Source organism: Achroia grisella, unplaced genomic scaffold (assembly GCF_030625045.1).
Source record: "Achroia grisella isolate CSIRO2021 unplaced genomic scaffold, CSIRO_AGI_Agris_v1 utg660, whole genome shotgun sequence".
Classification (NCBI taxonomy): domain Eukaryota; kingdom Metazoa; phylum Arthropoda; class Insecta; order Lepidoptera; family Pyralidae; genus Achroia; species Achroia grisella.
In genome coordinates, this window is record NW_026712984.1 from 1,704,854 (window position 1) to 1,719,375 (window position 14,522).

General features: G+C 33.9%; 1 protein-coding gene across 1 annotated transcript; it reads left to right on the top strand.

Annotated features, from left to right (window-relative positions):
- Window positions 1–1,418: 1,418 nt before the first annotated feature.
- On the top strand, window positions 1,419–7,793 carry LOC131849662 (caspase-6-like). The gene is made up of 6 exons (XM_059199774.1): window positions 1,419–1,851; window positions 3,936–4,114; window positions 4,564–4,721; window positions 5,546–5,743; window positions 6,737–6,901; window positions 7,601–7,793. The coding sequence occupies exons 1-6, from the start codon at window positions 1,419–1,421 to the stop codon at window positions 7,791–7,793; spliced, it is 1,326 nt and encodes a 441-aa protein (XP_059055757.1).
- Window positions 7,794–14,522: the final 6,729 nt, after the last annotated feature.

Below are 14,522 nucleotides of genomic sequence, written 5' to 3' on the forward strand. Positions count from 1 at the left end.
TAATAATTGGGGGAGTTTTCACTGTTTTTTTATTATAATGTCCATGGCTCTTTTCATATATATCTACGACGGTGGTTACCACAGGTGGGCCGACAGTTTGTTTGCCACTCCAATTAAATGAATAATAACATAATACACCTGGGAAAATCACACAACGCCATGTAGTCACCTGAGGTAGAACAGCTTGTGTTAGGTATGGGTACTAGACAACTCATCATCTGCTTTTTCCTTATCCCATTTATTTGGGGTCGGCGTAATATGTTTTTCGCTTCCATTCATCCCTGTTCGCAGTCATCGCGTTATTTACTTCCTTTCTTATCATATCATCTTTCACACAGTCCATCCATCTCTTTTTCGGCCTTCCTCTGCCCTTATAACCAACCACATTCATTTGTAACTTCTTTCTTAAAATATTATCCTCGTTCTAGTCAACTTCATGGGTACTAGACAACTGATGTAATAAATACTTAGATATATATATATTTATAAATACATACTAATATAAATAGAAAATACCCAGACCGATACAAACAATCATACTCATGAAAACAAATGTTTATACCGTGCGAAAGATCGAACCCGCGACCATCGGAAGTAAAGCAGTGGGCTAAACCGCTAGACCACTGAGACTGTCAATCTGTCGAAGAAAATTTGATTTTGTTACGTGTAGGTACTTATTGCGTCGTTGCTGTATTAATTAATAATTCCATATCTATCTAATTAAACATTATAATGCACCAATAAAGTTTATATACATATAAATATTGTTTTTATGTCTTTATGTAACTCATAAGACAGAAAAGCTGATGATGAATTGCAGCCTTCGTCTTATTATATGACGGCCTCGGTGGTCTAGCGGTTTAACACACGGCCTTACTTGCGATGGTTGCGGGTTCGATTTCTCGCACGGCACAAACATTTGTATTCATAAGTATAATTCAGTCTGGGTGTTTTCTATTTATAATATGTCTATATTTTCGAAAAAAAATATGTATACGTATTTGTATCAGTTATCTAGTACCCATAACACAATCTTTAGATAACTTAACTTGGGTCTTGTGGTGCGAATTGTCCTGAGAGTGTAAATGTAAATTTGCCCTCAAAGTTTTTTGTGTTAGTCAGATCTGCACTCACGACCTCTGGGTGTAAGCCGTGGTAGTAAACCACTAGATTTCGACGTCTTCTGTAAAAAGGGCTGTTTTTTAATAAGGGAAAGGGGAAGAGAAAGCAATTCCTGACAAACAAGAATCGACGACGCGCGACGTTATGGGAAAGTACCTTTACATACTTTGAATTCTATTATCTTCGTTGTATCATATTGATAAGATACACAATAAAAAATAGTCTGTATCGCTTCAATATCCTAATTTATAGAAATTTCTATATCAAGCGAAATCAGACGTGTATTACTTTTACCAATGTGGAATTTTGATTCTGAAGGGGATGAAAATGTTGAAGTGAACAGTGAAGATGACCAAACAATTTACCAAGATGCCGGGGCATATAGCCCAGGCCAATTTGGAGACCAAGACGATACTGTATTGAGCAAGAATGATACACCACCTGAATATGCAGCTACGAAAACAAAAGATGAACCAATACCTAATTCAAATAATAACTTTTACAACTATATGGCATTATCGAAAGACGCCTCCACTTATGAATTAGAGAAGTTTCAATCGAGTATTCTTCTTATTTTCAATCATGTAAAGTTCATCGGTCACAGCGAAAGGCTGGGTTCGGAAAAAGATGTTGAAGCTTTGACAACTACATTTCAGAAACTAGGATTTCAAGTACTACCAACATTTACTGACAAAACGGAAGAGGAAATTAAAACAATATTGAAGGAATGTAAGTAAATTGAAATTTAGATAAATTTAACAGTTCTTTATATTAATAAGAAAGTGTATCTGCCTATCTGTTTGTTACTTTTTTACGATTGAACGGGAGCTTAATGAATTGTGGCGTAAATATAGATTGTATTCAGAGTAACAAAGTTTCAATAGGAAATAATAAACAACAAAAAATAACTATCTCGAGTGACGCATCAATCTAGTTTGTTTCTTTTTTTAAAGATAGAAGTAATCGAATAATCATTGACCTCAATAATTTATCACACATAGATATTACACTTAATATTATAAACAGGAAGTTTGAATGTTTGCAGTAATATCCGATATCAATACTTATTATCCGATTATGAAAATTCTTTCCGGATATCAAAAGGTCCTCCACATTAGTCTATTTTCATAGTGACCATTCGAGGTTTCTCTCCTAGCTTGTTTCCCATTTAAATTCTAATAATAACAACTCCAAGCAGAGTTTCTGTGACTGGTACTAAAGAACTGTTTGAAATTTGTACATACATATATGCGAGTACATAGAAAACATAATGACCGATACAATAATATAAATGAATGCAAATGTTTGTATCCTGCGAGGAACTGAATCAGCGACCATTTGAAGTAAAGCGTTGTGATAAATAGCTACTGATACCATTACATAAAAAAATGAGCCACCGTTTAGGACTGCTATATTCACATATTTTTCATGTATCCTTTGTTAGTGGTACGTTATTGAAAATTGTAACGTGATCACTAGCAGCAAGGTATAAAATTGTTTGAAATTGATACACTATAGCAATGTTCGTGTTATGTACATACAATGTTATGATAACAAACGATATCATACCACATGTTTTAGGGCTGATAACAAGTAGATTTAAGTAAATGAATTAAAGTATAATACACCTTCACGAATAATATAGAAGATGGAGTAGTTAGAGGCATTTTTAAAGGATTGTATGAAGTTATACTGCGGTTGCCAAATCTAGCATGTGGCAGAGAGCGAAACTCCGAGCAGTTCCCGGGACGTATGACCCAGATGTAGGTTTATAGGGCCGTTCTAGACGGTCCAAAATCTTTTAGAGAAATGTAGAGAGGTTTAGCTGGTATATGGCTTGTCGAAATGGGACTACGACCACTTATAAGTTCATTCATTAATTCGTAATATTTATTCGTTTTAATTGCATGTTCTTTACGTATATTTGTTTCTCACGATACAGTGAACTCTACCAGTATTACAGATTTAGTTTTTTTTTTAGTACAGTAATATATCGGGTCTGGATGACGTAGCACCTACATCTACATAGAATTTTACAATGATTTTCATATGTGTCCTTTAAAATAATTCAGTTAGGTGCAATACCAAGAATAGTAAGTTCATAGATTTCCGTACATATAAAATACAAACAAGGTAAACAAGGTACAGATTGACATTGCATTGCAATAATTTCAATACCAACATGCATAAAACTCTGAAGTGCGTTTATATAAAACTAGCTGTCCCGGCAAACGTTGTTTTGCCTTAATATAAAAAAATAAAATTATAGATATTAAAAACATTTAGGGGGATGAAAAATAGATGTTGGCCGATTCTCAGACCTACTCAATACGCTCACAAAATTTCATGAGAATCGGTCAAGCCGTTTCGTAGGAGTATGGGAACGAAAACTGTGACACGAGAATTTGATATATAAAATAAGTCATCGTTTCATATGTCAGATAAGACAGGCACGTTGCCACTTCAGCTATCGCAACTTCCTATATGTAGCATTCTTACGCATATATAATATAATTTGATAGTTTACATACCTATATTTGACGCCCTGGTGATCTAGCGGTATAGCCCATCGCCTTACTTCTTTGTGCTCCTGATGGTTGCGAGTTCGATGCAAACATTCATAATTATGAGTCTTTTAATCCAACAATAATGAAAATTAATATAAAAGCTTCTTAGTAAAAATAAAAAAATATGTATTTCGTCGTTTTCCGAAATTCCTCCTTTAACGCTTCTGCTGAATCCAAAGTGCTGGAAAGAGTCCAGCGCTTTTTTGTTGGACTCAATACAAATTTTAAAGAAATGTTTATTTACAGTTACAAGCCAAGATTTGACTAGTTATGGTTGTATAGCGGTGGCTGTGCTCACTCACGGACAAGATAATGGTATGCTGTTGGCAGCAGACGTCTCATACCCTGAACAAATGATCGTGGACTACCTGAAAGTACAATGGAATCCGTCATTGATTACAAAGCCTAGGATTGTAATTATCCAGGTATGTATAAAATCCCTAAAAGCGCTGATGTTAAATTAATGCACAATGTTATTAACAGATTTTTTAATTATATTACATGCCATTAGGAATGGTGGTCATTCCAGACGTCAGTATACCAGAATTACACGACGTAATCAATTTTATATTTTACCCAGGTATACTTACGTACTTCAGGGTATATAGTTCAGCAGGGTTGGTAACTTTAAAAAACATAGGCTCATGGTAATAAATCAAGTATGTTGTATATTTGGTTTAATTAACTCTCAACTCTCGTACATTATCGCATTATGTGCGTTTTAGGTCAATCAACATCTAATGTAATCTTGAAATAAAATCGTATCTTAGACTAAAATCTCGTACCTATACTAAGCTTTTCGTACGGTTGGCATGTCTGGGAGGCAGGACACTCTCAATCGATATTGTCAAATTATTTTATTATTTTTGTATAGGCTTGCAGAGGCGATGGCGATATATCCGGTGTTAACGTATTAGAACCTCATACAATGATTTTTCGTGACAGTGTTAAGAAACCTGAACCTTACACTCTACCCATGGAGTCAGATATTTTGGTTCTACATAGTTGTTACGCCGGGAACCCTGCTCACAGGTAATCATTACTTATTATTATCAGCTATACCCGCGACTTCGTCCGCGTGGAATTTAACTTTAATTTCTAATTTCTAACTCTACGCTTTTGTATTGATTGCCGCATGCATCCTCATGTAAAGTGCGAATACTATAACTACCATATAGTAATTTTTGTAGCTGTGACGTGGTCGAGTGGAATGAGTAGTCATGCTCACTAAAATGTCATGTGGCGGCGTGGTGGGCCGGGTCATTGGGCTCCCTAAATTATGGTCGAGCGCAGTGATGGCTGGCTCATCCGTCATAGTCGTGAACGAGTGCTGCTTGTAGGGACTGGTCTGCTCTTATCACTACGACTGATTTAATCTTATTGTATATTTATATTTGACCCAAAAAATTGTGCTGGTTGGTAGTTTGTATTCACACGTTTCGACTTGTAAATGTAAATTTACAAGGATTATTTAAAAGAGCAACACACAAGTTTCTTGCTCGTTTTTCTTGTGATGAGTCAGCTTTCCGAACGAGTGGTAGATAAAAAACAAATTGTTATGACTATTCAAAAGTGCTTAAATTAAGTTTATTTGAATAAATGCTTTTCTATTCTATTCTATTCAAAATTAAAAGATTTTTCTAAAACAAAAGCATAAGTTACTCCTTATTACATCAGGTATCTGCCAATAAAAGACCCGTTAAAATCGGTCATTTCAGAGATTAGCCGGACCAAACATACAGACACACAGACAGACAAAAATTGTAAAAAATGTTATTTTGGTGTATGTACCGTATTATATTCATATGCATTTATTAAACAATATAATTAATAGTGATAATTTATCTTGATTACAGGACAATGAAAGGTTCTTGGTTTATAATGACTCTCTGTGAGGAAATAGACAGACTTGCGTGTAGTCTAGACTTGCAGTCAATTGTAACAGTGGTCAAACGTAAAGTCGCTATAAACAATACTCATCCGGTATACAACACACAAACCATGGAACATCAGAACAACAAACAAATGCCTGTGTCGACCTCTACGTTTACAAGGTAAAATAATTTTACTAGCTTTGCGAGCGTCATATATTTATTTTTATCATCCATATATTACATACTTTATTATCCATATATTACAATTTAATTAATATTTTAAGTTAGGATTAATTTATTTTCTTTATATATATGGTCCCATGTGTGGAAAAGCGTCTTCCAACTTATTCCATTGTCCTGTATTCACAGCCACGCTCATCCAGTTTTCCCATATCAGAAGACAACCTTTCTCTCATATTTTTTAATTTTTTTCTTTGTCGACCTACTCTTGCTGAAAGCGTCATACCCTAATGTTATTCATTATTAACATCAGACCACTGAAGGCTACTAGGGTTCTCTTAAGGTACGATCTTTAGATCTTCTCTTGCAGTTGTTAACAGCAACCCTACTGTTGTTATATATCCACCTCGCTGCAGGCCGTTCTACACTACGTTTGCAGATTTGCGGTCTACATGCTAAAACACGTTTACTCTAGTGACTATTGCTTCTATGAGAGTCATAACCAGCCCACTGCCTCTTCAGCTTGCAAATTCGTTGTTAATGTTATTATTATTATCTGAACGGCTGAACAGATCTTAATGAAATTCGACATATATGTAAATAGTATCACTAGAATGGATATAGACTATCTTCGTCAAAAAAAGCAAGCGAAGTTGACAGAAATAGCTAGTAATGGTCACAAGTGCATCATGACCTAACCAGTATTCCGTTAGTTTTCAATAATATTTTCTCTTTTCTCTTCAACGAAAATGGACTTTGTTTGATGTACTGCCTCTATTTCATCTATATCAGTTTGCTTTGTAAGATGTGTTTTGGTTGAAGGAATGAAATAAGGCAGAGAAATTACAGGATACGTAGACGTCACATCTTAATCCTCCAGAATGGCAAAGCATGATCGTGATCTTTTGATAATGTGCCATCACTTACCATTAGGTGAGCTAGCAGTTTGCATGCCATTATAATTGAATAAAGAAATATGTTTTTCTTTTTAAGGAAATTGTTTCTAAGAAAACCAAAGAAGGAAGAATTGGATGAATCAAGAGGGTTAACCCAAGTGGACTGCGTCAACATTGTGGAGAAACTGGAAGAAACTTCCATCACATCCACCGGTTGTGACTGTAGCTTGTCCCGCTTCGACTCCATGGTGGAATGCTTAAAGTAATCTATAAATTCATACTAATTACAAACACAAAAGCGTCTCTATCAGTCTGTTCGTTAAATTTTCACATCTTTCCATTTTTTCCTGAATGGAAACTGTATTTCAACATACATAGATTATATTACGACGATATAGGCTATTTTTAATTGCAAAATAAGCAGTCAAAATAGTGGATGACAGCTAATAATCATATTAATTGGAAAGGGCCTCTGTTTTTATGTCTATCTGTTTCCTACCATTTCTCGATTAAATAACTGACTCACCTTAATATTCAACCAGAAGATAGGCGATATCACGAGGATAGGCATAGGCTATCTTTTATGTCAATAAATAATGTGGAAATAAATTGAAAAAACATTTATTATTATAAAAATATATCAACAATGATAATAATAGTCATCATGAGCTGGCAAAAAACCAGCAAAAGCTGAGAAAATGCGACAATAGTGAAAATAATAATCATCATCTTTATTTGTCTGAAATAAACTAATACAATAATGGCTTATAATAAAATAAAAAAGTAATAGCCGAGACAAATGGATCTATAATTTAGAGGGTGCAGTGAGTCCACCCTGTTTGCTTATATGTTGCAGCCTTTATTTAGTATATTAATACAAAAAAAATTGAATAATATGACAATAACTTAACAAAATAACAAACTAATAAAATTTACTCATTATATTGTATTTATTTTACAGAAAATATTTGAACGATCACCGTGACGATCAGACAGCTACAGATTTCCTAGCTCTCTGCACTACAAGTGATCCACCAACGGCAGAATCGAAGAGTCTTATTATAAAGATGGTTAGTAGACATTTAGCAAGTAAATTAAATGTTTCTTATTTACAATATTTGTATGACCACGATAAGGAGACGGAGTCACCTTAGCACGGGCTGATCTGAAAATTAAAAGTGAATTTTTGAACACAACTCTTTATTAGCTATATTACCTTTAATTCGTGTTTCTGTATAAATTATTTTATTTTAGACATTCAGTAATAATGTAACTGTCCTTATCTGTACGTGAAAGTATTTGAGATGTAACTAATTAATAATTTTCAGGCCATTTAAGAATTGTACCTATTTACCTTTTTTATTCATATGTTTAAAATGTGCATTTTCTTATATATTATAAAGAAGGTTGTTGTTTATTAGATGTTTTATTTTTTTATTCATGATTATATAGACAAAGGACTATATGATTTTTTGTTTTATTAATTAGTATTATTTATTTTTACAATTTTTATAACTAAATTTAATGTATGTTTACCAAAACAACTACCGATAGAAGAAACTTTTCCAAATAATGTGTTCTTGTTTCTCTATTACCTTTCCTTCACTGTCCACCATCTTGAGAAGTAAGGAAAGAACTTTAACTTGTTTGTAGTGTTAATAATAAACATCTACATATGTTTCTTTCCCTTGGAAGTAGAAATTCTCGTTTTTATTGTGTTTTTAGGATACTAGATTAAATCCACATCTCTTAAGAAAACGCCTTAACGAATTTATAGACCAATTATTGATAACCTCAAGTTCAGATACATGGCTGACTCTATTATAACAGGCGTTAGGCACGAGCATGCTGAGGACTATGAGGATATTCTTCATATCCAACGTGGTATTATCACTGATATTACCTTAAAATGCAAAATACAGTTTACTGTTATTCAATCTGAATGCGTTGGCGGGGCCAAGAATCCTATCATAACCGTTAACTCAAGCGGGCGCACCATTCCAATCACAATAATATAAAAAATGTCAATCCTCAAATTTGTTTTGAATTTACAACATTGGCCAGAATATGTACAATGTGTACCAATAATATTCTAAGTAGGTAATACTGCAATACTGCATAGCTAGAGACAGTTACACAGCCAACCGACTTACGAATTAATATAAACTGTATCTAATAGTGAAGACGATTTAATTTCCTTTACTGACTGTGAAACGCTCCAGGAGGCGTGCATAGAGTAAGTATGAACTTTGAACCAAGGCCGTGGAAACAAAATGTTAACCCGCCGGTAAAGTAAACCCAATACACTGGCTATATTTTGTGTCAGTGACCGGCGATAAGTTTTGGTTTTTCAAATATATAAATAAAATTTTATATTAAATAAAAAGATAAATTTGGTCTAGCGATTTTAACACATTCAAGTATTTTTAAGTATTTCTATTACAGAATATAATCTTACATTTTTATAATATTATTTTATAACTACGTAAGAGAATTAATGAATTTACTGTTTTTGTCTTTCGTGACAACAATTGTTGCGACTAAGATTGTTGTTAAGACTAAAACAAATAAGGTCATTAAATTCCCGTATAAAACATTTGTGCAAAAAAAAACATAACTTTAACAATATATAATATTTATGTAAATAACTACAAATATATATTTAATACGACGTAATAATTGTAGAAATGGCCATGGTCGGAGGCAAGGATAGTGGACATTTGGGATCGAACCACCCAGCATCAATTAAGCCCATCATCAAAAGACCTTTTTGACGATGGACGTATAAGACACTTGACACAGAACCTTCTAGAGTGGCGTAAAAGTATCAGTAGGTTTGACCCTAAATAAGGGAAGAACCAGGAGAATGAGAAATGACGATAATGATGATCATTGTAGAATAAAATATCCGGATATAAGTTTAAGATTTTTTTTTATTAATTTGATTTCGTGACACTTTTTGTCGTTGTTATGACCATCGCTGATACTAAATGTATCGCGTGTGCTCAGAATCTTAGGTATTTGTTTCCGTGACCTCAACTTTATGATTTAGCATGCTTGCAGTTTATCTACTCGTATCTTTACTTTCTCTGCGTTTACAGATCCACCTTATGGCGACTTAGATATAGTTTGCGATAGGTGACTTAGATAAAGTTAGAATTTAATACAAATTAAACAAATTAAAGTACGAGAGCCGACCCCGCATAAAGTGGTCAGTGCTAAGAGGAAGAAACAATAAAATAAAGTACGCATACTCAATAAAATGGTGTTAACAATTCAGGACTGTTTGCCCTGAATTATTTGTGTTTGTATGTTACACATAAATTCAGTTTAGAAATGTGTCTGACCAAGTTTCGATATCACCTGACATGTCGAAAATTGGCAATGGTACGGGATGAACCTATCGGTGTCTGTTAGACTAGTCTAATTTGTTATTGGTATTGCCTTTACCAGAGAGCCAGTGAGAAATATAAATAGTCACACAATGATTTTTGGTGTTGATCAGATATGAACTCACTACCCTTCTGTCTCAATTATAATTTCTTGTACATAAACATTTGGAAAAATAATTGTATGAATATAAAAATAATATTAAAGTCGTTTGCGTTGTAGTCTCACCTATTTCAGCCCCTAAGCAGCTTGCTTACGGATGAGGATGTAGTCAGGACAGTTAGTATATCGTTGAGAACTCACCACTAAAAAACTACAATTGTTTCTAGGAGGGACCGCGTGCAGGTGGACCCGAATTGTTTCATTTCTAACCCTAGCCCTCGATACAAACACCCTATCTCCCACGGTCTCAATACAAGTACCCCACGGAATGGTACCATATTGCAAGCAATTGCTAGCATATACCCTATATTGGTAGCAATGGGACCAGTAGTCCTCATCACTAACAATAAGCCCGTCTCAGATCACTGGGTTTGTTCAATTTGCTATCAAATAACGATATGACAAAAGCTTATTGAGACATCATTCCAACAATTAGTTTAATTGAACAACACCTAAAAGTAATTGGTTTGTCCTTAACCCGTCTGCCACGTGTTAACCCTCAAATTCTCATTAAATTATTAAAAGCCACACAATCACAATTGCTCCAGACTTTATTTTTTATTTATGTGATTAACAAACAAGCAGACGGTCCACGTGATAGTAATCGGTAACCGTCGACATCACTTTATCACATAATACCCGTGATAATATGATGTCCGTAAATACGAGTGATAACGTTTCCAATCTAAGATGTCATGCCTATTATCTTGTAATTTCATTGCCTGATCGCTGTCTACAACCGAAACAACAGCATAAAAAGCAAATTACAAGGCGGCTGAAACAGGTGGGTTAAGTACAACCATATCCTGTACTTTTATTACTATATCTCACTCTCTAAAAGGAACGTTTTTATAAAGAACTCAAGTGGCAGTCATCTATGTGCACAGCTTCATGCAAAGTCTTCTGGTATAGCTGGAATTAAAGTATATACTAGATGCCTCGCACCAGCTGTCTTCTGAAACTAAAAATATGAAGATTTTTATTTAGAAAATTAACGAAAGTGTAAAGGGAGCTTTGAGAAAAATATGTAATGTACATATTTTTCTCAAAGCTCCCTTTACACAACACGTTCTTGCATGCGTAATCAAATGTGATTTTTCCTTTTCATTAATTCACTCTAATCTATATTCCTGTTAAAGCTTCCTTTACACAATTCGTTCTTTCACGCGCAATCAGATGTGATTTTTTTTCATTAATTCACACCAATATATATTCCTGTCAAGGCTCAACTCAACAACTCGTTCTTTCACACGCAATCATATGTAATTTCCTCTTTTCATTAATTCAAAGTGATTTTTCCTTTTCATTAATTCACGCTAATGTACATTCCTGTCAAAGCTCCCTTCACATGATACGTTCTTTCACGCATTATCGTATGTGCGCGGGAAACCAAAAGCGCGTAATCGTATTTGTTTTTATTTATTTTTTGTGTCCATTAAATCGCGTGCGATCGCGTCTGATACGTGTACGAATTTTCTTTTGTTTTTTTAAATAACAGATTCATTTTCTAAAGACACGTTTAAGATTTATACATTAGTAACTACTCTTTAATTAAGTTTATGCTCCATAGTCAGTCCGCTATTTTATGTTAATCATTATTTATTTAAAAACCGCATAAAAACAAGCAGGACTTAGCAACGAGGTGGTGCGAGAGGGCGGCGCGTGCGCGCTGTTGCTCGTTTTTTTTGTCTACTTTTATACACTTTTTCGCCGTATGACAGTCGATTCACGTGTGCAAGTTTTAAATAAACACCACTCATTTATGCTGTTTTACGCAACAAAAACTATACGCAAAAGGTTCTTTACACATACGTTACATGTAAATAACCTATTAATATAGTAAAACAGCGAATGTGTGATGTTTATTTAAAAAAAACCCGCGGGAATACCTTTACTGTTATTGTAATATATTCATAATGAAGTCGTTGTTTACGGCTGCTATTTTTAAATGGCCATGAACATAACCGAAATCAATATAGACTGCACAATGTCTGTCAATTTCGTGAGAATGTTACCAAAATACCCCGGTAATAACAGCTCTAGATATTAATAATTACCGAGGTAGAGATTACAGATTACGGAGGCACATGGCACTTTGAAATGGCGGCATCAAAAGCCGAGGGCACTACTAGTTTCTTAATAAGAATGTAGCTTATTCGTGTTTACTCGAACAAAAAAGAACCTCTATATAACCTTGTAGCGTGATAGAATGCAGGTATAAACAATACATTGGTGTAGATGAAGGTAGAAAAATAGAGATGACATTGCAGTGTTGCAGATATAAAAATCTAAAACAAACATCAACGTATCGACTCGAAATAGAATTACGAAATGAAATCGTTGAGAATACCGAATGCTACGTGGTATCCCGAAATAAATCATTCATTTGATACACCATTGAAGTGGTAGTAGACTTGAGACTTTTGGCAAACAGATCCAAAATGGTTAATTTTTGTAACGTGACATACGAATATTTCAAGTGTTAAAAAATTCGCTTCAATAAAAGTTTACCAGTTCATTATAGGATACAAAATATCTAATCGAAATAGTTATACTGGTTATACCTAAAATTGTAAAATACAATAAACGATCCTGTGTGTGCATAGAGATATTCTGCTTTCAGTACACTACTACGCTAAATTTGTCTTATATTATTTTTAAATAATTATAGACAAAATGTACTATTACGATTATTTTCCCAGTTAATTATTGATGTCGCGGTGAACGCAAATTCTTACATGACCACATTTCGCTGATTAACTTTGAATCCAAAGTAGCAAAGAGCGAACCTACAGTCGACTGTCATATATTTTTTGTTTCGGTGATTTCTTCACCTATATGTCGGTCACAAATAGAAATTAACACCATTTTTAGCTAGATGTGAACAGACTACATTTTGGTTGTAAGATCACCTATTTAATGCAAGGCCAAGATACGACTTCTTAGTAGTAAATCTAATGGTTAACCATTACTTACTGCAAAGCTCTTCTTTCATTCCATTTTCAATAAATGGCGATAAAAAATCGCAAGTGTGCATAGTTCAGATAGGTATGCCAATATTAATACTTACATTCCTAATGGAATTCTGATCGAGGCGGTGAGAAGTTAAATTTAGTAAGAGTAATCATACACATAGCTGTTCTAAATATTTGCTTTGTGTTTTTACAGCAGCATATTAACACATTTCTTATAATTGGAATGGCAAACAAGTTGATGGCATATGGTAACCTGATGGTAACCGTCGTTTATTTACAACAACAGTACCATAGAAATCATGTTATTATATGATGCCCATAATTCATCATGTTGCAATTCTAGAGGTGTACGATGTGTGCCCCTTATTCTGTAATTTCAAAGCCTTATTATCCCTGCCTTTTTGACCTTCAACTGAACCAACCCACTACAATAAACAGACCTTGTGTTATGGGTATTGGACAACTGATATATATACTTAAATATATGTAATATACATAGCATCATCCTGACTAATACAAACGTTCATACTCATGCATATAAATGTTTGAAGAATCAAACCCGTGAAAAGGAGTTATGCTAAACCGCAAGACCACCGAAGCAGTCAACCAAAAAGCAGGAGAAGGCGTGGAAAACAGATGTAACTTCGTAAATACCTTTAGTAATTTTATGAATCAGTTTTCTATATTCACAATACTACTCATAAAATCAATGACGTCATGGAAAACGTCATACTACGTCGTGTTATGGTGTACTGTATGACGATGTTTATTCTTGTGGAGATATTATTATGCATTTTGTATTATGACTAACCTCTTAGTCATTACTTACAGCATTTTAAGTACTGCTACATGAATACTTACATTACAAATGCGAAAATGTCTGTCTGTCTGTCTATTTATTACCTTTGTATTGCTAAACGCCCGTATGTATTTTAATTGAAATTGAATTATGTGATAATACCTACTTATATATACGTTTTTCATTAAGATCTGTTCAACCGTAAATAGGTAACAAACAGATAGCTAGTCAGGTGTAGACTTTATAATTTTAGTATGGAAATATACAAAAATAGTTATTACTCGCGTCTTCGAGTTTGCAATCCTTCATCCCAAATTTCACATACCTTCAGAATTTTTTTGCTTTATATCAAATTTCATTAAGAATAATTGAGATTATTATTCATGAAAAGGTACTATATACAGCATTGGTAGTATAGACAGACAGACATGCGCTTGTAATATTGGTACAGATTTAAATACCTTTATATGTATTTATTTATTACTGTTTATGGCATTTGAAAAATATAAACAACAAAATTTAAAGAGTATGAAGATTATAATAGGCGGTCTTATTGC